General features: G+C 37.8%; 5 protein-coding genes across 8 annotated transcripts; 1 reads left to right on the top strand and 4 right to left on the bottom strand.

Annotated features, from left to right (window-relative positions):
- Positions 1-2,848: 2,848 nt before the first annotated feature.
- LOC119084275 (prostatic acid phosphatase-like) lies at positions 2,849-4,679 on the bottom strand. Of its 4 annotated transcripts, none has more exons than XM_037194198.1 (5): positions 4,498-4,679; positions 4,329-4,427; positions 3,616-4,061; positions 3,150-3,399; positions 2,849-3,082 (listed from the first exon to the last, which is right to left on the bottom strand). In XM_037194198.1, the coding sequence occupies exons 1-5, from the start codon at positions 4,558-4,560 to the stop codon at positions 2,861-2,863; spliced, it is 1,080 nt and encodes a 359-aa protein (XP_037050093.1). In that variant the 5' UTR covers positions 4,561-4,679; the 3' UTR covers positions 2,849-2,860. The 4 variants fall into 4 exon arrangements, with proteins under 4 accessions (XP_037050093.1, XP_037050090.1, XP_037050092.1 ...); XM_037194195.1 differs by having other exon boundaries at positions 2,849-3,097; positions 3,141-3,399; positions 4,498-4,678; XM_037194197.1 differs by having other exon boundaries at positions 3,141-3,399; positions 4,498-4,678.
- A 1,555-nt stretch (positions 4,680-6,234) lies between these two features.
- LOC119084458 (gamma-glutamylcyclotransferase-like) lies at positions 6,235-7,618 on the bottom strand. The gene is made up of 4 exons (XM_037194440.1): positions 7,584-7,618; positions 7,337-7,508; positions 6,782-6,915; positions 6,235-6,722 (listed from the first exon to the last, which is right to left on the bottom strand). Exons 1-4 carry the CDS (start codon positions 7,616-7,618, stop codon positions 6,434-6,436), a joined length of 630 nt encoding a protein of 209 aa, XP_037050335.1. The 3' UTR covers positions 6,235-6,433.
- Positions 7,619-9,160: 1,542 nt separating this feature from the next.
- LOC119084291 (gamma-glutamylcyclotransferase-like) lies at positions 9,161-10,319 on the bottom strand. The gene is made up of 4 exons (XM_037194218.1): positions 10,214-10,319; positions 9,968-10,139; positions 9,701-9,834; positions 9,161-9,641 (listed from the first exon to the last, which is right to left on the bottom strand). The coding sequence occupies exons 1-4, from the start codon at positions 10,246-10,248 to the stop codon at positions 9,353-9,355; spliced, it is 630 nt and encodes a 209-aa protein (XP_037050113.1). The 5' UTR covers positions 10,249-10,319; the 3' UTR covers positions 9,161-9,352.
- A 1,818-nt stretch (positions 10,320-12,137) lies between these two features.
- Positions 12,138-21,055, top strand: LOC119084279 (fumarylacetoacetate hydrolase domain-containing protein 2). The gene is made up of 3 exons (XM_037194203.1): positions 12,138-12,732; positions 20,477-20,808; positions 20,878-21,055. The coding sequence occupies exons 1-3, from the start codon at positions 12,199-12,201 to the stop codon at positions 21,038-21,040; spliced, it is 1,029 nt and encodes a 342-aa protein (XP_037050098.1). The 5' UTR covers positions 12,138-12,198; the 3' UTR covers positions 21,041-21,055.
- On the bottom strand, positions 13,985-15,301 carry LOC119084277. The gene is made up of 2 exons (XM_037194201.1): positions 14,454-15,301; positions 13,985-14,384 (listed from the first exon to the last, which is right to left on the bottom strand). Exons 1-2 carry the CDS (start codon positions 15,217-15,219, stop codon positions 14,074-14,076), a joined length of 1,077 nt encoding a protein of 358 aa, XP_037050096.1. The 5' UTR covers positions 15,220-15,301; the 3' UTR covers positions 13,985-14,073.
- Positions 21,056-22,826: the final 1,771 nt, after the last annotated feature.

Genomic DNA, 22,826 nt, shown 5'->3' with positions numbered 1-22,826 from the left:
TACCTACAGCCTACCATTAGTAGTTACAAACCCATTCAATCAAACGGTTGTAGATGTGAAATGATTGAGGAATTCCTTCGAAAATTTACTAAAGTTCTGATTGTTTCAACGACTCGGCTCTATGGCTTGTGGCCACATCGATTCGACGGAAAAGCATGGGGTGTCATTTTCTTCACATATTCGTTGGCTTTCTCTTTCGCCTCTTTTATCCTGTTTTACGTCTACTTTCTACAGATAACTTCTCAAACGAAGAGTAAATTAAGGAGCTCCGTTTTTGTGCTAATTAATGAGTGGTGGCGACATTTAGTAGGAATTTTGTATATCACAATGTATGGTGGAATTTACTTTAATCACAGAAAAATCCAACGATTCCTTACTAATGCTTCTCGGGTGTATGCATCAAGTGTCAGGACAGGAGTTCGATACCGTCAAGTCCTGTTCAAATTCCTCTTAAAATCGTTAATTTATGACCTGTTCTCCAGCTTGGTTGTGATTGGAGGCCCGCTACATTCGTCAACATCTCAATATGCTGACTTCTTCGGCGCAATAGTAATTGGTCTCCCACCTATTGTTATTAGAGTGATGCCGAATCTGTATTATGGTTGTGTGATGGGCGGTCGATTGTGCTATCGGAACATCAACAATCGTATCGAATCGTTAACAGCGCGAATTGAAAGAGAAGTCTTCGTGGTGGGTAACATATGTGATGAATTGGACGCCCTCTGTGTGGAGCACTTTCGTCTTACGGACTTAATGAACGAATGTAATGAGTTATGTTCTCTGCCAATGGTTTTCTACGTAATCCATCAAGCGATTGGGTTGTTTGCCCAAATTATTTTGCAATTGTTCTTGTTAAGGCTGTTCGGGTATAAGACCCTTGTAGATCATCATTTGATAAACATTGTTCTGTTTGCTATGGCGCTATATGAGTTGTATGCGACATTCGCTGTTTGTGATCACATATTGATTGAGGTAATTAAAATGTCTATTGACTCATCATTGAATTGAAGACACTAGAAACAGTGTCACTTACAGTATGACGTTGTCGGATTGACATCGCCACCACATTCACATCTTTCTGCAATTTCCCCTGACCGCAGCACTACATTGTCCTTACTTCCATCGCTCTCTAGGGCTCTATAGATTAAGATTGGCTCGCCTAGTTCGTGTTTACTACGCAGGTGGAAGCACGGGGTTTCAGAGGGTTTTAAAATTAAGTTTTTTTAATGTTGATGTCAAGTACTGTCCAAGGTCTCAAATTTGTGCAAGGTGAAGTCCGTTTTACCTATCAATCAGCGTAGCCTTCCTAAAGCCAAAATAAAAATAAAAAGAAACCTCAAACCCGGTGGCGATCCACTTGTCAAACGGACACTACATTTACAAATTCTTCAATCTATATTCAATGTGGATAAAAGCGGAAGTAAAAAATTTTCTAGGCCAACTTCACCAGCACTTTGTTACACACAATTTTGTGTAAAGAACCGAACTTGGATCGACAAATTCGTAAAAGAGTAAGTTGTACAAAAAAGGCTAGAAGATTACACGCACTTGCTACCGATTTTTTTCATTTTGAATACTTGTCCAATTGGTAGCCAGAGTAGAGTTTTCGTTGTTTGGCAGTAAACGGGGAAGTTTTGGCAGAAGTACAATTATGTTCATTTCTTCGAAAATCATGTCATCTGATTACCTCTTGAAAGATTAATACAGAGGCAAAAAACGTTTTGCAATTTCTTAGCGGAAATTAACTCTTTTGTGCCGTAAAAAAATTGGCGCCATTTCCGTACTAAAAAACGAGCAATAGGCGTGGTTCAAATGACATTTTAAACGGCCTTGAAAGTGATCTATGATTGATTGAATGAAATGACAAGTAGAATTAAAGTAAATTGGAACGTTTATTCTTGTTTTGCATAAAATTGTTGATTTCCGCCATTATTAGCAAAAAAACGATGTATCTACCAGTAGATTCTACCACGGTATGTATGATGGAATTTTCTATCGACATAGAGTGCGAAAAGATACATGCATACCTTCAGTGCCGAACTGGCCCTATGGGCGTTTGGGATATTCCCGAAGGGCCTTTTGTTTTTTGTATGGATAAACGGCAACGAATGGCCTTTTGAAAAATTTCTTCATACAACGCCCGAAAGGTTTTTTTTGAGCCAGTGCGGCACTGCATACCTTTCTACCGTCTTGGGGATAAATATCACGTCACACGTTTGCAATTCCATCAGTTTAACATTTGTTTTTCAATTTTCAAGCTTCAAGAATTTACAACGCAAATCTTACTCCACAAACCATCGCTATCTGGATGCGGTATGTTTGAGTTCCGCTTGACTACGTTCCAAGCGGTACGATCAATTTATGTCAACTATTTTATTAATGATTATGAATCGACTTTGATAACTTTTTCTAGGCTTTTGCTGCTATTATATCGCATGCATTTGTTTTAATACAATTCGAGTTCAGTTATTCGTACAATTAACCAGCTATGTCAAATGTCACGGTATATTGACATGACAACAAAATGCAATGTTAACAATCTTATGAAGTAATAGATTTTGCAAAAATATAGAAAAAGTCGGGAAATAACGGGCTGAAAATGTTTCGGTGGTGGATTCACGATGACGCAATACGCAAACTTTTATTTTATCGATTCGACTCTTTAAAGCACATCCCATAAGCCCCACACCGAAAATTGAATAAAAAGTGTCCGCTTTCGCTCTGAATAATTTAAACTTTAATCTCACAAAAATACGTGAGCACAAAAATAAGAATGAATTCGACCAATAAAATGGTTTTATCGTCAGCGTTTTCGTTCCTAGATCCAAAATAGTTAATTCCCTTACTGTTGTTCGTCAATTTATGCGGGGAGCCAGCACTCCCTCTCGAAATCGCCGGGAATAATTTGACTATACAAATCGTAGAATTGCTTTAGCGTACAACTTTCACCGCATCCCGGTATACTTATCGGATCCGGATATTCCTCTTCCGCTTTTCTGTAAAAAATCTTGAAATAGTGCTCGCCTTTGCTCGTTCTGAAGAGTTCAAAGTGCAAACTGGCTCCGTATGGTGGGAAATGCGGCTGATCGAAAGCAAACTAGTTACGGTTGAAAAATTGAAAAAAAAAGTAGTCAAACTGCCTTGAATACCTCGAATAGTCCAAGCGAGTTGAGTACGTTAATAATGGTAAGATCATGAGCAGAATACAGCCACAGTTTCCGGTCCGGTTTTAAAGTTGAATGAATTTTTTTCGAAAATCGTTCCATGATCTCCTTGATCAAAAATCCTTGCTTCAATCTGGCCAGTTCGGGTGTGGCGGCATACGATTGAAAGTACAGATTTGCAATGTAGTTCATAGGACTGTCCGGCCGCAAAGCCCTTTCAGCCCATGTCGGTAATCTGAATGTAGGCAGAAATTTTAGAAATTTTTAAAGTCTAACTGAGGACATAGATCACTTGTTTTCATTATATGAGTGAAAGTATGCAGTACAAGCAATCATAGGCGTTAGCTCTTATCACTCAAGCCTCGAAGTCTGACATTTGTCAGTTCAGTGTTCACGCTAGAAGTACCGGAGTAGTGCTGTTCTGAAAACTTTGGACGTTATGTACACTTACGGCTTGTTCTGTTCCTGTTCAATGCTGAGTGTGTTGTATAGTAGGTTAACCGAATCAATTGATTGAATATTCATTCCACTATGTTGGGACCAATGCGCAAACAGAGGCTTATACTCAGAAAGGACATCTTTCATCATCGACGTATTTTGAAGGTAGTTTACGTGAGCACGTTGAAATCTCGGGCATTTTTTGCCTGTGACCAACACATGATCCAAATGCGTTGGAATTGTATGAACAGGAATCGGCTGCCAGTTGATGTCCTCGTCAAGTTTGTCCTCTTCGGACGGTCTATATAACCCGGCTAAGCAAGCCTGAGCACTCATTATGGTTCTGCAAAAATCAGTTGATTGAACATGTATGTCCTTGTACGAATACTTCTCGTCGATGAGGTTATCGTAGCGTCTGCGCAAATATAGTCCCAGTCTGTATAGCTGTCGTTTACCCACCTATATTTTTGGGTGGACAAAAGTCTTACATTTTCAGATATCAACAACCACAGCACGGCTCCTAGCATTAACATGGAAAATATTCGGAGACTAAAGGCTTTGCCTTCCTGTGTAAAGATAGATGTCTTGTTTTCGTTTTCTAAGTTAAAACATTCAATACGAACACTCCTAAGCGGTTGGTTTTATCGCTAAAGTATCAAAATTTGACAGTTAAGGAGTGTTCATGCTAGGAGCTGTGCAACAACAAATAAATTACGTTAAATTTACATTGGTTAACTGTCCGAATCCTTCTGGCCAATGACTTTCATCCTTGAATGGATCAGTTGGATATGGAGCCACAATATTACGCGCACCGTGACGGAATAACTGTGAGATGATCAAGATCATCATTAGATCAGCCAGCAACTCGGCTTTAATTGAAACATATTGCACTTACAACGTGAGCAAAAATCAGTGTGTCTTTTTCTTCGTTTGATGTAGATGAAGATGTTGAAGCCATGGTGTGGTTAACGGTATCAGAGTTTAATGAATGATTGACCGGCACTAACTGATTGACAGTTGTCGAAAATTTTCATATCTCTCGCTCTGTTAAGCTTTCTTATCGCTGTTATCCACATCAACATTTGTTGATAACAACAATGACGCAATGTATAGCGTGCGACACTGTTCACATCTCCACATAACAAATGCGTCGGTTTTTTGAATTTTTCTGTTTGTTATCGGTCTTGATAAACAGCCGACGTCAGTGAAATTTAGACATGAATTTCCTTCCACTCTTTTTCAGCTGGTTCACTGATACAAACAAAAGTACGTCTGTATAGAGGTGAAATGGTCAAAGTTCTGAAAGAACAGGTTAAGACAACCACGAAGGCGGGTGACACCAAATTGTACAGATAGTTTGAGAAATCAACTTGAAGAAAATATTTTATTGGCAAATTCAGAATTTTGTTTAAGATAAGTTGAATTTTTCACATAAACTTTGCAGCCGTTGACGCAATTTGTGTGACACCGCCTTCATGATCCACTCAGGGTTGTCTTAACCTGTTATTTCATAACCTTGGTTACATATCCGCGCGTGTTAGTGTAAAACTTTGTGATTACGTTTGATCACTTTTGTTTGTATGAGTCGACCAGCTGAAAAATCGCTGACGTTTTCTGTACAAAATAAAACGAGCAACAGTTGTTTCATTTTAAACTAAAACTAACAAAATAGGAAAGATTACCAACCGATTCATGAAGACTAGGTCACACCTTTTGGGAGGGTCAGGTCGCTTGGCTGATAATTTTCACAAATTATTGTTGTGATTTTGTCATTGGTAAACTTCTTAATCAATTGAAAAGAATGAATGAATGAATGAGTGAATTTGTTTATTTAGCATTACTATTGTAATACATTGAGATGCAAATCAGGAGACTGGAGACCAGCGGGAACCTGAAGTCTTTATTGTTTGATAGATATTGTGGGAGTTTCCCATATTTCATCTTGTGGATGAATTCCATCGTAAGAAACTCAACACGTCGTTTTTACCTATTCTTACTCTAACAGAAAGAACTAACCAAATTTGAGGAATTTTTATGTATAAATGTTGATTCAAAGTTCAGAGACTCAATATTAAATAGAAAATGTCAGCATAAACACTGAGTTGAGAAGTGTCAAATTTGTAGGCTTTAGTGAAAAGAGCTACCACTTTGGATTGATTGTATTGTATGTTTTAACTCATACAACGAAAACAATTCATCTATCTTTACGAAAGAAACACAGTGTCGACTGTGATTTCATCAGACTCCGAATATTTTCTATGTTCATGCTAGATGCAGTGCTGTTCATATTTTCACTTCAACTGCACCGATTTTGTCAAATTAAGTTGTATTATGTTTGTTTCAGTCTATTACAGCCTCTGCAAGGCTTATCAAAGCTGTTTTAAGAAAATTGTCTATGAAATTCTGAAAGGAAATACAAGGTGCCTGACAAACCCATTCAACGGTACTCAAAAGTATTCGGAAACGAAAAAGTAATGATGCAGTTTGATTAGTTTTGGCAAGCTGCACATGCCACTGGTTGTGGACTTTCAAGTTGTTAAAATCGACCCACCCTATTAGCAGGTATAGTTGAAAACCATATGAGTTTTAAAGTAATTTTCTTTTTATTAACAATCGTTTGTCGTAATTCCATCCATACTGTCCGCTGACCACTGTTGACATTCTTATTTCATGCATTCACAACATTTCTTTGATGTCACAAAGACGAACGACGTATCTTTAGTCTTTTCAACGTAAAAAACTATGATTGAGACCATTTAAATAATTGGCTGCTACGCGGAACGTGCGCTGAATTGACGAGTAATCAGTGTTCCACCGTCCACTCATAATGTTCAATCACACAATTGTCTAAACCTAAAATTGTTTGCGTCCTGATTGTTGTGTGGTATTTTCCATAAATCGTAGATGTATTCAATTGGCAGCTGACTTTCGTATGCCCCCTTCAAAATGCAATTCAAATAGCTTCGACTCGGTTGCCGATCAATCGGTAGGTCTTCCAATTCGTAAAATTCGTCGGGGTAGTTTACTTCCTGATATACGCGACAATCAATCCGTTCACCGTCAGGTGTTATTATGCTCTTCGTTAAGGGTCTGTACAAATTCTTTTCGACTCCTTCTTGTCTGTGTGGAAGAAAATGTCGTTAGATTGGCCATCACTATAGGATTATAAGACTACACACCGATCCAATTCATCCATATTAGATATATCAATTTCCCAGATCGCTCCATAAACATGGTAATCGTCGTCTTCAACTATTGTTGACACGGCTCCATTCCAATTTCTCGACTGTATGTTGAAGTCCAGTCTGTAGTTCTGTAATTCAATATAGGATAACCAACGGTTTAGTTACGTCTATACAAATGTTTCAAGCAATAACATAATGCAGTAGGTCAAAATTTAGTGCAATTGGATGAATATACTCGTACTATGCGTGGTGCACAGTAACGAAAAATCACCGACGTTACTTAAAACACACAACAATGCGAGTTTACAACAAAACACTCAAATCAGCGACTATTTGTGGAAAAACGTTTTTTCAAATTTTCCTGTAATTTCCCTCATTTTCAAGAATTTTTCATATTTTCATTTTTTTTCTTTAAAAAAAAATTAAAATTAGTGAAAAATTGGAAATTTCATGAAAATGAGGGAAATTCTGGAAAATAATGGGAAAATTTAGAAAAATTTTGAAAATTCAGTCTTCGACTGAAAAGTAAAAAAGATCAAAGAACTCTACCTCCAAAACTCCAATGGTTTTCCGTACAGCTGTCGGATTATCAGAAAGAATACGTTTCGAGAGCAGATTACTTCCGTACGCAAAATACATGAACGTCTCATTCACGGATTGAATTGAATTGTCCAGTGGAATAACAGCTGAATCAGCAACGGTTAAAATGGAAAATAGGCAACTAACAGAAGAAAATGGAAAATGTATCACATTTTTACAATAATATTGCACGAGTAAGCATTCTGTTAACACGAACCTCACAATTAATAACAACCACCCCGTCCAGGCCATAGTAAATTTTCCGAATTATTTTTCGAAACAAATGCACCAAAATTTGAATTGTAGTCAAAAGTAACACACTCGTCACTATTAAGTGCGCTCAAACTGTCTGCCGCCGTCTTCGAACGGTACAAAGCTAATGAAACAATAAATTCACTTTTGTTTATATATTAACTGATATGTGCAATTAAGTGAAAAGCGAGTCTGATATGATCGACCGGCCTCACCTATTTAATGTGCACGGGTTTTCGGTAATTCACCGGACGGCACCACTTTTTTGAGTAACAGGTTTTAAAGGGTTTTACCTGGTGTTGCGACGAAAAACCTGACCTAGTAAAAATGCTGATCGTATCGAGTTACATGTTTCGTTTGAACATATGTTACGAATGTACATTTTGAAGAATGGTTAAATTCAGGTTTTTTAAAAGATTTTTTGGATTTTTTACTAATTATTATTTACACCACGATCAAATGGGTCAGCGAAAAGAGGAGTATAGATCTATCAAAAATTTTGGTTTTTCCCTGGTTTGTTTTTCAATATATGAGGTAGGTTGCGACAGGTCCTGATACACTTAGATTTCTTTTTCTTTCATTTTCATTGAGCTCTTATGAGGGACCGACATTGTCCAATGGACAGTGTCACCCAACAGTTTCATTTTGATTGGATTTGGTCTGTACTTTATTAGTCAATGTGACTCTCAGTGCAATACTCACCACTTTTAACAGTAAAGGCAAACGGCTACCGTAGTGTCGTTGGGCTACTGTGACGACACTCTTTTATTGGTTGTTGCCAAGAGATTCCCAAGTCGGAAACCAAATACCATACTAGCCCCTTTCGACTTTTTTTTTGGCAGCGTCTTTTTGCACTACAAACATTCACAATTCCAAATAAATCGCCTGTTAATTGACAAATGAAATCAATGAAATCCTCTTAGTGTTGAAAACAGTTCGATGCTGTGTACTGTGCAGTCTAACAGACTCACAAGATGTTATTTCTTTTCTGTTTATCTAAACATCTAATAACTTGGATGCACTTTCGGATGCAGAGAAACCACTAGAAGTTCACCGAGCTATTCAAATTTTTACCTCTTGTTTCAACTACTTATATCTCAGAGTAGATGAATTTTAACCCCAATTTGACCCTATTTGCCCCGAAATAGATGCAATTACCTTTCTGATGACACCTCACACTACCTTCTGCGTTTCATGTTCCCATAAAAAGGTACACTGGAAAATGCATCCGATTTCGATAGGCGTGGCATATATAGGAATATAGGCAAACACAAGAGTTATCAGGGAAAAACGTCCTTTCCTCCGTTCTTGGAAACTGAGTTTTTTTTTTGATGTTCCACACATTGTTCGATATTTGATAAATCGAATGTAGCCTAACTAACACTGGAAGTGCACGACGAGACCATAGAAACCCCTATAACTCGGAATTGGTAACGAATTATTCCACATGTGACTCGAGACATGAAGGTATAATGATCAATCGATTTTACGATAGGGATAAAAGGTCAGTCCGGTTAATTGCAAACAAATTTTCGAGCAAATTTCTTTTATTGTTAAATCGTGGCAATGATAGTTCTTCATAGTCTCCGCACGTCCAAAGTGTTCCGTTCCATTGGCCTTCTCATTTCAATGAATTCTGAATCTTTTTCTCTTGATTCCTTCAACATTATTATAGCCGATTCAATGTTGTGTTTGTTTCCAGATAAACTAAAATCCTCCGTCCACTCATGGTGTTCAATCACACAACTGTCTAAAGCTTAAATTGTTTGCGTCCTGATTGTTGTGTGGTATTTTCCATAAATCGTAGATGTATTCAATTGGCAGCTGACTTTCGTATGCCCCCTTCAAAATGCAATTCAAATAGCTTCGACTCGGTTGCCGATCAACTGGTAGGTCTTCCAATTCGTAAAATACGTCGGGGTACTTGATTTGCTGATATACGCGACAATCAATCTGCCCACCGGTGGGCGTTATAATGCTCTTCGTTAAAGGTCTGTACAAATTCTGATCGACACCTTCTTGTCTGATTGAGAGAAAATGTCATTAGATTTGCCTTCACTATAGGATTATAAGACTACACACCGATCCAATTCATCCAGATTAGATATGTCAATTTCCCAGATCGCGCCATAGACATGGTAATCATCATCTTCAACTATTGTTGCCCCAGCTCCATTCCAATTTCGCGACTGTACGTTAAAGTCCAATCTGTAGTTCTGTAATTCAATATGGGATAACGGTTACCAAATTAGTGCTGCACGCCTATGTTTGGCTTATTTCTAGAGAGATTTAAGCCTGGATTAAATGGTAACATGGCAGCAAGGGTCACTACTCAATTTAAAACTCAACCTCCAATCTTCCGGTAGTTCTGCGCTCAGCCGTAGGATTCTGATAATGAATTCGATTCGAGAGCAGGTTGCTTCCGTAAGCAAAATACATGAACGTGCCATTTAAAGATGGAATTGAGTTATCCAATGTAATTACAGCCGAATCAGCAATAGTTGAGATGGCAACTAGGCCACTAACAAATGGAAACCAAAAATCGTATTTAAAAAAAAGAACTCAACAACAAGTATGTTAGGACCTAGCACCAACCTCACAAGTAATATCAACCATCTCAGGAAAGTCATATTGAAAGATTAGTTTAAAAGTGATACACACTCCACACTACACTTAAATTACTCAGACGACTTATTGCCGGCAATTGGTCAACCAAAATGAAACATAAAATTAATTTTAAGTTTTCTATAAATAGTTGTGCAGTACGCAATATGAGTATGAATGAAATGATTGGTAATATAGCGAAAAGAAAACCTGACCCTTTCAACCGGTTTTCATTAATGAACCGGGGACAGTGTAGCACTTAAAACATTCAGCTTTTTCAAGGGGTTTCACCGAGCATTTGAGATCGATTTCAATTATTGTGTTTCGGCGAGAAATCCAATCCGGTATCTGATAATCGATCTCATTTAATCGTCGGAAGATATTACTGCGCTTCCAAGAATATTTTGAAACTTCAAGTTCTGTTGGGGTTTTTTCTTTTTAACATTTAAACAACGAAATGGGTCAGCAGGTTGTACTATCGGACAGTTAGTTGGCTTTTCCAGATGGTATTTAAACGTCAAGTTTGCATGGGTTTTTCTACACTTTACAGGTCCCAATATATTTTCGTTCAAAGCAAAGCCCATCTGGTGTAACAGTCCTGCTTATCCATGAAATATGGAAAAAGCTTTCCAGAATTGAAGAATTGAAGATCGATGTTCATCCACATATTCGTTCTACTTCCACATTCATATGTGTGAAAAATTCTAGTAAAAATTTTGAATGACGGAGATCAGGTGAACTTCACAAGCAAGCAACGGGATAGCAAAAAATTAATTTACACTCGCCAAACCATGAAAACACTGAATATCACGCGTGAAAAGTTATTGGAAACCACAATTTTTTAGTTCTCTCTCAGCAGACCTTGCAAACAGGTCTAGGGATCCAGGTGATGTTTTCCTTAATGGTGGAGTTTGTTTATGTTATTCGTCAAAGAAAGAAATATGATACGAAGGCGGAGCTTACTCTCCGTATTAACGAGTAGTGTGATGCACATCGAACGATCAACTCGTTCGGCTTTATATCGCGTATTTTCGGTTTCGTTTTTATTCTCATTCTTCCTCTATACATTCAAGTTCAACCTTGAACGGTGTATACTATATTTGGTTTTGTTGTTTGTGTATTTCATGGTGTGACGAGTGTAAAATTGTGTGCATCACAGGATTGAAACCACTCAATCACAGTATACGTGTGAATTCGTATACCGAGAGAATATTTTTTGCATAAGTATGTATGTTTCGTTGAGACGAAGTCGAGTATACGAATTCACACGTATGCTGCAATTTCGTGGTTTCAATCCTAGCGATGCAAATAACTAAAAAATCGAAATGCGTATTCCCGGTAACCGAAGACGCAAAAGCGACTTACTGCTATTATACACTTCTCGCTTGTTTGCTCAGCTGTCATTCAATTTCCTGGTAACAGATTTTTTTTACAAAAATTTCCCGGCGCCCAAGATACAGCGGATACACATTTTTTGCACTCTATAATGAAAAAAGCGGCTTAATTGTCGATCTCATCAACGCAAAATTGCTCGTGTGTTTTCGGCCTTAGCTGACCCATCGTCAGAGTATTGTTCATGCCTTGGGGCCAAAATTGACGTCAATTTTAGAAATTTTCTCTAAATTTTTTCCCTCTGCAAGAACTTTTTTTGAGTATACTTGGTGTGGACGATGTTTTTAAGCTATTTTCGCGAGTTGTAGCTCAAACCGAGTAAGTACACAATTATTGGACAAAGAGCGAATTTGGTGAATCGTGTAATGACTAAAAAAAAATTCAAACTGAAACCCTCTCCAAAAACGTTGTAAAAGAGTTGCGGACGCTCACCGTTCGTACATCGGACTGTTTTGAGTGCTTTCCGTTCTTTCGGTGTTTGTCTTTTTTTCTCTCAATTGTGTTTTGACAGCATCTGTCATTTAAAAATTTAAGTGAAAAAAATTAAAATTCTTATCGCTTTCATATATACTCTCCCAGTGACTATGCCGTTTAAGTTGATTAACATAACACGTAGCATCGTACCGTGTGACATATTGAAGAATTCACAAAATCTGTGTACTTTACCGCGTAAAAATCGCCTTTTAAATCATACTGCCGGTTGTGCAACAATTGTCCGATCATTTTCAAATTCCCCAATTACCAACAACATGAGATTCATCCAGTTCCAACGCAACGAAAACGGCAAGTCCGGTTTGGGTGTACTGTCGGCAGATGCTTCAAAATTTGTTGATCTGTCCGCCGCATATGCAACCAATATGATTGAATTCATCCGATCAAATGTCCCGCTATCAGACATCGAGAAACGGGTCGAATCGTCGAAATGGGAAGAGATCGGCGGTGTTAAACTGTTGGCACCGGTTAGTAATCCGGAAAAGATTGTGTGCATCGGGCTCAATTACTTGGGTCATTGCTTGGAGCAGAACAAGGAACCGCCATCGGAACCGATGTTTTTCAGTAAATTTGCGAGTACCATCACCGGACCAACCGGTGATGTTGTTCATCATGACATAACAACAGTAAGTTTTTTATGATTATCATTTCGCCACTCTTCTATATTTAGTGCGGGCGTTATCTCGTTTTTGTTTAATGATGGCTCCTTCGTTTGATTTATTGACTTTGAAGTGCCTACCTCTTTGACGACCTAAATGTCTTTTCTATTTTAAAATAGATTTCGTTTGGGTATATTTGTTTCAAAACAATACGAAAATAGTTCGGAGATGCATTAGTTTTTGAACCCTTGGGTCCGTAGGGAAAATAATCTGCGATTGGTCGAAAAATCTTTCCTTGTTATCGAGGCTATTGGATTTTAAATTTAGACACTTCTTGTTCCCATGATGTAGTCCAGGTTGTTTTTAGGTGATAAGTGACTATCTAATATTGATATATATAAAGAAAATTCTTTCGAAAATTACAATTATTAAAAGTAAAGTTTGTGCAGAATCAGCAACAGCTGGTCGACAAAACAATTCAAGGGCAAGCTACATACAGTGATCAGTTGTTCAGAATGTGTTTTGATTGTATATTATACAAGTGAAGTATGTTTGTTGTTCAGCTGGTGATGTTCAGCTGTTGCTGATTCTGCACAAACTTTACGTTTAATAATTGTAAGGAAAATATGGGAGAATGTGTTCCCAAAAATAGTCCCTGTCGTAATGTCATTATGAAGACCTAATATTTTCGCCAATTTTTCTCGAATTTTCGTGAGTTTACTGAGAAAATTCTTGGAAATTATTTTAGGAATAGAGATCCTAAATTTCTTGAATTTCTTGGAAAAATTTCTTGAATTTCCCGTCGTTAATCGGTCATCTTGAATTATTGTTTTTAGCGTTTTCGAAAAAAAAAACTCGAAAACAGGCTCTGGTCTCGCATTTTCTCTCTCGTATTTTGAGCATATAGCGATACGTAGGTTTCCAATCTGGTTAAGTGTGGGAATATTCAATATGTAGCTAATTTTTTCAGACGTCCACGTCGGTTGCTTTCTACAACGAGTCAGAGTTATCATTTTTCGTCCATTCTAACGAAGAGTGCTAACTAAGTTCCCAATCTGCTTTGTAGATTGCCAGAAATGTAGGTGTAGGTTGATCGTTCAATTTAATTACTTATGAACTACTGTAGTGCTTTCGTTGTGCGGATAAGTGAAGGAGAAGTAGTTCGTCTTACATCCATAGTTGCCAGATTAGCTGAACTAATTAGCACTCAAATTGCAATATGGCCATGAAGTTACAACTCGCCATGATCAACATATTAAATGAAAATCAAAATGATAAACAAATTCGCTCATGTCCTTTATGGGTGAGAAAAAAAAATCGGAAAAAATCCAAAATTTACAAAATCATTCGGACCAACCGGAAGTTAATCTACACAGAGAACCTGTCGATCAACTCGTCCGTTATGAAGGTCAATTTTTGCTTGTCGGCTTCGTCAATAACTTCAAACAATTGCATGCATCGCTGTTGTGTCAGAACGTCTCTAAATCCGCGCAACATATAACTTTGTCCGGTGGCCACGTTCGAAAATAGGAATCTCAGAGCGGAACTCAAGCGATTGAACATTTTCATTTTCCTGTTTCGGTCCACCTGCATTGATTCTGTGCCGAATTCTTCAGTTTTTGATAGTACCATGTCATCGTCTCTGTCACGACGTCCAAAAATAATTGACTTTGTTCCAGCTGCAAAAATGGAGAAAGAAACGTTCGCATCAGAATGCTCCGCTACATCGTTCAATCAATTTTACTTACTCAGATATGATTGAAGCCACCAATCAACTTTGTCCTGTGTCGTTACATTAGATTTCTTACTCTTCAGCTCAATGGATTCCCCATTCTCTCTCCTAATGGCGTCAACTTCACCCATCATCAAAATTCGATTTTCGGCAATTTGCCCCTCGATCAACTGGTGGTAATCAAAATCTCTGTGGCTCTGACTAGTGCACATATCTTCGAACTGAAATCCAACATCAGCTTTGTTCCTTACATGATGTTTCGCGAAGCGTCTGAGAAATAATGTTGAATTGATTCGGACGACACTTATAACGAAATCCTCGTCGTTGGCAGCAATTTTTCTTATCGAATTTCTTAAACATACGACGTCGTAGCGTCTTATGTCGATGCGAGCGAATTTGGCTGTCATAAGCAACGGTATCAGTGATGGATAAATTGGTTCGATAGCTATTTTCTTCTTGGTTACAGTTGGAAAACGTTGTGGAAGCGTGGGTTGAGTGAAGAATGGAGCCACGCCAGGTATCTTAACCGATCGAGTATATGGATCGACATTAAGAGGTTCTTCGGGCATTCTGTGCGGTGTACTACAAGAACTCAGCACACGCGGAGCATACAATTCGAAAATGGACGATTCCATTGTTAGCTCCTCCAAATCCTCTTCGAATGTCTTGATAAATCGAAGGCGGCTGAATACTCCTGTCTTCAGGCCATGAATCTTCTTCTGTTTTTTCTTCTTCTTCGGCTGAAGGAGATTAAGGTGCTGAAGGTTTAAGACTTCCTGCATATTTGTTGCAAACAATTTCTTTTAACTGACTTTCGGACTATCAGTGAATTTTTGTAAACAAGACCGTACACACTAAACACATGTGAATGAAAACACAATGGTGTGCTTGAATGGACTATTGACAGTTCGATATCGAAATGTCAAATTGTTTGATATTTGTCGGCAAAACAATGCGCATGCGTCTGTTTTGTTATGGCTTCGATTGTGTGTGTGTGTGTGGGTGAGTGGCAACAAGTAGCATAAATTGTTATGACAAGGATATTTCCTCAATTTTTTTTTTTTTTTTTTTATATTTAGTTTATTCAATCAAATTAAGTACACAATTAGTTTTTACATAAATATTTGAGGTTAAAATAAATTTACAGTCATCCAGACTTTTTCAAATTTATGTTCGAGATTTCTACATTTTGATTCGTGTTTGGACTCGATAATTCAGAGAGTAAAATTTTTTCTGTAAAATGAAATTTCAGTAGGCATATCACCTTATAGATTGAAAAAAGTATATAAAAACAATCAATATTCTTATTTTTTTGAAGGGGGGGGGGATTACTTAACCTAGAGATACAACTAATCTGTTGTTAACAAATCAAAGTAGAAAGAAACCAATAAATTCTTAATTTTCAATAATTATTATTGTCAATGGGAAATAAAATTTCAAGATGCGCGTGTGTCTAAAGACAACAGCTTAGAGTCAAGGCCTCTTATCAGCGAGTGAGGGGGTTTGTAAATACAGTTAGCGATTCTTTCGTTTGAAAAATTACCAAATTTACTGATAACAGTGTTATCATGTAAATAGGTCTTGCTAAGCACATTTTTAGCCAATTTGTATAAGTACACGTTGAGTCTTGGTACTTTCGCAATTCTGTGCAGTTCCTCAGTAGATATAAATTTATAATTCGTTCTTGACCTTCTGAAGTTTATTGCCATACGAAGGCATTTATTCTCAAAAACCTTCAGCCTTTTAATTAAGTACTTTGGTAAGGTATGCCAAACCGCCACAGCATAGGTGAGAACCGGTCTAAGTATAGTCACATAGATTTTAACCTTCACATCTTGTGAAATGCCATTATTCGCTTTCATGATAGGATACAGTTTATGCAGCCCAGTGTTTACCTTGAGTAACATTCTGTTCACATGTTCGTTATGCTTGAGGTTCGATTGAACATAATAACCCAGAAAACGGACGCTGTTCTTGAATGGGATTTTTGTGCCATTCATTAAAATAGCACACGAGTTTTCACGGACAATACGCGAACGGTTTGATCTCTGAATGAAGAGTGCTTCCGATTTTTGCACATTCACTTTAATTTTCCAGGTTTGGTAATATCTATGCAACTTATCGAGGTGGCTTTGTACATTTGATCTTGCTCTACTATGCGACAATCGAGTTGAGAAAATGCTCGTATCGTCTGCAAAGACTGTTAGAGTTGTGTTCATATGCGTCGGGAGGTCTATCATAAATATAATAAAGAGTAAAGGACCTAATATAGATCCTTGTGGAACCCCATCATTCACAGATACTGAGTCAGACAGCTGGTCTCCCAACTTAACTCTAAAGCTCCGTTCTTTGAGATAGGAAAACACAATTCTGATGAGATAATTTGGGAAGTTCATCTTCATCAATTTATATATGAGTCCCTCAATCCACATCGTGTCGAAAGCCTTCTCTATGTCCAGGAATGCTGCTATTGTCACTTTGAGATCGTTAAAACCAATGATTGCTTCTTCGAATAACCTTATGAGAGCATGTACGGTGGAGTGCTTGCTCCTAAAGCCGAATTGGCTGTTGGGTAATAGATCATTTTCATCACAGTATTCTAGCATTCTAACATAGAGAACTTTTTCTAGGATTTTACTCAGGCCATTTAAGAGACTGATGGGTCTAAAATTCTTTGCCTCATTTGCCGGTTTACCCGGCTTCGGAATCGGTACAACGTGGGCTGTCTTCCATGAACTGGGGTAGTATCCCAAACTCAGAATACAATTAAACAACTTAGCCAGAAGTACATGTGCTGAAACAGGAAGTTTCTTCAGGACAACGTTCGGAATAGCATCAGGTCCACTAGACTTTTTGTTTTTAATACCTTTAAGAATACGGCTGATTTCATCAGCGTCTGTCAATCGAGGTTCAAATAAATTTTGCGCGACCAACTGAGAGAACGAATTCACCTCAGACAACACGACTACATCAAAATCAGGATCACCCATTTCTCTATTCTGTCGGTGAACGTCGCCATATACTTTAGCAATGGCGTTAGCTTTATCGAATGGATTACTAATTAGAGAGCCATCACTTGCCTTCAGTTCGGGCACCGTCTTTCTATTATCACCCAAAAGTTTATTGATATTTTTGAACATTTTACTGTCTGGTCTGATTTGCTTCAGCTTATTCATAAGCATATGGGAGTCCCTCGCATCAATACTAGCCCTTATGTACTTGTTCAAACGATCAATTTCAAATTTCAACCCGGCATCATTAAGTTTTCGCCGAAAATATGCCCTCCTCAATCTTTTCTTCTCTGCAATGCAGTCCCTCAAATGTCGTGAGAAATGGTTCTTTCCAGTAAAACACTTCTTAGGTACAGACTCATCCATTGCAATTCCAATCACTTCAGTCAAATGCTCAACGCAACAATCAATGTCATTGGAATCAATCAATGTACCCAATTTTAGTCCATCGTCAACTACTTCCATGAATCTAGCCCAATCTGCTTTATTGTACATAAATTGTTTAACGGGGGCCTCGTATGATAAGTCATCATCAATGTTCAAAATGTATTGAACGGGGCAATGGTCAGGGTTGAGCTCAGTAATATTACTACTAGTCGCTCTAACACCTTTAGCCAAAGCCAAATCTATTGTGCTAGGATTTGATTTACTCCTATAGCAGGTGTATGCATTCGGATGAACCAGTTCAGCGACATTGTCATCAACAAGAAATCTGTACAAGACATTACCGTTACTATTATTATCAGAGTTATGCCAGTAGCAGTGTTTAGCATTGAAGTCGCCCCCCATAAAGACATTTGAGTGTAGGCTCATGAGCTTCAGAAGGTCCTTTTTCGAGAGTTTTTTGGGACAGTAAAACGAATTTATAATCAAAGACTTAGAATTACTGAGAGTAATCTTTACACGAGTTGCTTCGGAAGTTTCCAGCAAGGGAGTATTTACCACTTCGTGCTTGAAACGTTCCTCAATCAGAATTGCAGTTCCTCCGCCAGAATCGGACAAACGATCATTTCTATAAATTTTGTAATTTGGGAACTGCACAAAATTGCTACTGTTGAGTTTAGTCTCGCTCAGCAACAAAAGATGAGGTTTCTGATCTGATAAAATTTGACTAATTTCCTCCTGTTTTACTTTACTTTTAGCAGAGTTTACGTTCCAAGCTATTATCTTCAAAGCGCCATGCAACATTATTACGTGAATTGAGACAAGAAATCTATAATCATCATTTTTTTATGCGTTAGATCATTTACCTTTTTGTATTCGGGTACGAAGGTCTGAATTTTATGTAATAAATCAATTAGAGAACAATCAAAGAGATTTTTGACTTCACCACTCAAAAAATTAAAATTATCATCTTTTTCTTTGGTTGTAGTATTCATTCTTAGGGCTTGACTGTAAGATACGCCACTGTTTAGCATTGACTTTTTACTAGATAAATTAGCATTATTAGTAATATTCGTATTTGATTTATTTATACCTGTTTTTCCTTGTGGTTTTTTCAAGTTTTCAGCATATTTGGTATATACCGGACATTTTTTGAAGTTGGCCGGATGGTTGCCATCGCAGTTGACACATTTGGCGGGTTGGTCTTCTTCAAGTGTGCAATCTCCAGGGGCGTGTCTATCTGTACATTTTACGCAACGATATTCCAATCCGCAGTTTGAGGCTGCGTGACCTAGGCGTTGGCATTTTCTGCATTGGGTGCCAACATCTTTTTTGATAAATTGTTGCCAAGAGATACTTTGGTGGCAAACGTACTTGATCGTCTTTGAGATCTCCGCTATCTTTGTTCCTTGGTCAAAGTTAACGATGAACATATCCAAATTCACTTTACCTTTACCATACATTGGTAGGACACTCGATACAGTCACTTTTTTCTCAGACAAATCTTCGATTATTTCTTCGGGTGTATAGGAATGATGAACACCTTTTAGTACAAGTCGCAGTGGCTTTTTATCTGATGCAGTATAAGTATAAAACGGGATTTTTTGCTGGGCAAGAAAATTTTTCAGTGAATTGTGTGCCTCCAGTGACTGCAGAGAAACACTGTAGCCTTCCTTTAGAATTTTGAAGGTAACCTTTCCATTAAGCATGCTTTCTATGTTCGAAATCGCTTCTTTTGGATTCTTAAACGGCTTCGTTATGGTAATCGGCGGAACTCGTTGCTGGCGTCGTACGATTCTGCTGGAATGGGCGTCGGCGCCAAATTGTTTAACATTTATATTTTTGCTCATTTTGCTGGCCAAGTCATCTTTGTCTACTTCAGAGTCTAAAATTGCAAACGGATTTGTTTCTAGCAATGATTTCCTTAGTAGTGTTAAAGCGGTCTTCTTTTGCAAATCTTCTACTGTTGGTTTCAGTTTCACTTCAGTTTTAGGTCTTTTGGCATCATCAGGGACTTCGTTATCATCATCATCGTCTATATCACGAAGCCTAGCATTTTTTGTGTTCGATTCACTATGAGTTTTTTGATCCGAATTTTCCACTGGCTCAGCATTCTTGTCAGGTGGTTCAACTTGTTTCGATGTTGACATTGTAGATATTTATTATTCACATAAACTGTGTCACACGAAAATTGTAAGCACTTTATATTTTTGTTGCTGAATAGGCACAATTTAATTCAAATAATTCAATTTAATTTGCTCGGCAGCTAATTTTAAATACGTCCGTATGGTTTGAAGAACTGAACTGAACTCAATTTCCTCAATTTTGAACTCACTGAAAGTGTAAAATTCTTTTGTTAAAACGTTTGACAGTTCCAGCAGGTGCTTTCAAGTTAATATTTTTCTTCGTCACATTTTTCATTTATACCATACCACTCTATCTCGGTATTTAATGCGACGTCGGCTTCTTCCGGCTGTATTGAATCTCATTATATAAAATCCGTCAAGTCATAAAATTCAATGTACTTTGACATAAGTCGACGCCGCACTAAATGTGTGTTTTAAAACATTCAAACGGAAAAAATATAAAAGGTCTTATTGTGAAATAATTCATCTAACCGGCACTTTCATTCAATTCCTTCTAGCAACTGGATTGGGAAGTTGAACTCGCCGTCATAATAGGAAAAGAAGCACGCCATGTCGCCGCGTCTTCTGCACTGGAACACGTTTTCGGCTACTCAGTCGCCCAAGACATATCGGCTAGAGACTGGCAGAAGTCGAGGAATGGCGGTCAGTTCTTAATCGGAAAGTCGATGGATACATTCTGTCCGCTGGGACCGTCAATTGTACATAAAAGTCTGGTGCCAGATCCACATAATTTACGTCTTACATGCAACATAAACGGCGTCTCGAAACAATTGGGCAACACGAGCGAGTTAATCTTTCGCATCGACGAGATCATTCATCGGTTGTCGCAGTGAGTTTTGTTGTTCTGATTTTTTTACGGAATTTATGGACTGAAATTCACAATTTATTTGCCCTGCAGATCAATCACATTGAAACCGGGCGATGTTATTCTGACTGGAACTCCATCAGGCGTCGGAATGCATCGTTCCCCGCCAGAATACTTGAAGCCGGGGGATGTTATTGAAAGTGAAATCCAAAGTATTGGAAAAATTGTTAATAAAGTCGTTAAAGACACTCCGTAGATTTCATGTTTGTAGCCAAAAAATATTCGGATCAAGTCAATCATTTTCAATAATGGTTACTTGTCGCCTGTATCACTAAACTGTCTTTTAGTAAAATCTTAGTATAGTTTGGTAGCGTGGCGCTGGTTTTGTTAAGTTTATTGATTCTATTTTTATTAAAATGAAAAAAAAAATTGAAATTTTTTTGAATTTATTTTACTGTTGGTCCTTTGATTTAGCAATAAAATTAGTCACCAATGGCGTCCATATTTTTCAGTGCTGTCAGTAAATTTTAACCATCGATAACTCGACAAAAATTAATTGTATAAAGTCAATTGTGAGCTCTGCGCCCCTAATTAGGTGATAGAACACATCTTTGACTGCATATAGAATGCAGTTTTGTCGAGTTACAAATCGTTCGAATTTACTGACAGCACTGAAAAATGCAGATGTCGTTGCATGTCCGCTAAACATTGAAACTTGTGAGTGATCGACCACAGACTCGGTTAAAGCGACTGGGAGCAGCGGGAAAAGTAGGAAAATATGCAGTTTTGCTTGCTTTCTCGCCAATAGCTTCTGTTATGCAAAAATTACATTATTTATTTCGTCTCGACAACCACAATACCTGTCAATGAGGAAACAGCGAGAAACAGGCAAATACGTCGACTAGTTTGAGACCCAACATATAAAGAAATTATGAGTTTTACGCTGTTTACCACTGTTTTGAAACTTAATTGTAATATTTAATTATATTTTTTATCAGAGTTTTAGTTCGGGAGAGGACGCTTTCTCCGACAATAAAAAATCTGTTTTGCGGAAAACTCTAGCGGAAAAACGTTGTTTGTACAACAGTAGCTTTTGCAGAGAAATAAAGCAAAACTGCATATTTTCCTCCTCTTCCTGCTTTCCCGCACCTTATTTTAACAAGCCTTTCGACCCAATAACATATCAATTATTTACGAGCCTTAAACAGAACTCATTAAAGAAAATTCAAATCTCATATCCATTTTCCATTCCAGTCACTACTGATCCAATGACCGATGCTAATGATCGAATTCTTGAACGACCTAAATGAATCATCAAAAATGTCACAACCGGAAAAGTACTTGTCGTGATGATCTTGCATTCTATTTCGGCATTACATGAATATGTCGTTGCGTAGAAAATCGGTCTGTTCATCCCAAGATTCCTTCTGGCCAGTCTGCCACGATCGTGATACGTAACCAACTGGGTCAAGGTCGTGTTCATGTGGTGGTGAATGATCTTGTAGGGAACGATTTCATCATTTATCAATCGTCTTCCCTTCAGTAACATCATTTTCAAATGCTCTCTGTTAGATTCTCAGGGCTGGGGCGCTTAGCTCAAACTCTCAAACTTACGTGGGACATACAAACGTTAAATTTTATTCTTATGCAGAATTAGTAGTGCGTCTGTTAGTGTGTGTGTGTCACTGTGTCACGGACAATCAATTTAAATTGCAGAATCTTACTGACAATGACGTAGACACCAGCTGAAAGAAAATCAGCTGTCGCTAATTATGCATAAGAATAAAATTTACGTTTGTAAAGCGAGCGAGTCGTATACTTAACCTACTTAGTTCCGTAGAAATACTTTCGCTGGTTTTGCAGTAAAATCAAAAGGTAAATTGTTTGCAAACTCCTGAACTCACCTAAAATAAAGTGTCGGCTTTCAGAAAGATTTTTGAACGTTGAAACCCTTAATTGAAGAATTTCTCCAAAAATTTGAAAAATCTCTTAGCCTAGTGCCTCAGCTACTTTATTCTTACCACACTCATTTTCTTAGGACC

Source organism: Bradysia coprophila, unplaced genomic scaffold (assembly GCF_014529535.1).
Source record: "Bradysia coprophila strain Holo2 unplaced genomic scaffold, BU_Bcop_v1 contig_732, whole genome shotgun sequence".
Lineage (NCBI taxonomy): Eukaryota > Metazoa > Arthropoda > Insecta > Diptera > Sciaridae > Bradysia > Bradysia coprophila.
Note: the sequence above shows the minus strand (reverse complement) of the source record. Positions and strands in the feature narration are given on the sequence as shown.

Coding starts and splice junctions, on each gene's coding strand:
- LOC119084458 (XM_037194440.1), bottom strand. CDS start 7,618: ATGGCCTGGACGGGGTGGTTGTTATTAATTGTGAG. Junction 7,509..7,583: donor TGGTTGTTATTAATTGTGAG/GTTCGTGTTAAC, acceptor TTCTTCTGTTAG/TTGCCTATTTTCCATTTTAA. Junction 6,723..6,781: donor AATATGGATGAATTGGATCG/GTGTGTAGTCTT, acceptor TCTTCCACACAG/ACAAGAAGGAGTCGAAAAGA.
- LOC119084277 (XM_037194201.1), bottom strand. CDS start 15,219: ATGCAGGAAGTCTTAAACCTTCAGCACCTTAATCTCCTTCAGCCGAAG. Junction 14,385..14,453: donor GTGGCTTCAATCATATCTGA/GTAAGTAAAATT, acceptor CCATTTTTGCAG/CTGGAACAAAGTCAATTATT.
- LOC119084275 (XM_037194195.1), bottom strand. CDS start 4,560: ATGGCTTCAACATCTTCATCTACATCAAACGAAGAAAAAGACACACTG. Junction 3,400..3,615: donor GAACAGGAACAGAACAAGCC/GTAAGTGTACAT, acceptor GCCTACATTCAG/ATTACCGACATGGGCTGAAA. Junction 3,098..3,140: donor GACTATTCGAGGTATTCAAG/GCAGTTTGACTA, acceptor AACCGTAACTAG/TTTGCTTTCGATCAGCCGCA.
- LOC119084279 (XM_037194203.1), top strand. CDS start 12,199: ATGCCGTTTAAGTTGATTAACATAACACGTAGCATCGTACCGTGTGAC. Junction 12,733..20,476: donor TTCATCATGACATAACAACA/GTAAGTTTTTTA, acceptor AATTCCTTCTAG/CAACTGGATTGGGAAGTTGA. Junction 20,809..20,877: donor ATCATTCATCGGTTGTCGCA/GTGAGTTTTGTT, acceptor TTTGCCCTGCAG/ATCAATCACATTGAAACCGG.
- LOC119084291 (XM_037194218.1), bottom strand. CDS start 10,248: ATGACTTTCCTGAGATGGTTGATATTACTTGTGAG. Junction 10,140..10,213: donor TGGTTGATATTACTTGTGAG/GTTGGTGCTAGG, acceptor TCCATTTGTTAG/TGGCCTAGTTGCCATCTCAA. Junction 9,642..9,700: donor AATCTGGATGAATTGGATCG/GTGTGTAGTCTT, acceptor TCTCTCAATCAG/ACAAGAAGGTGTCGATCAGA.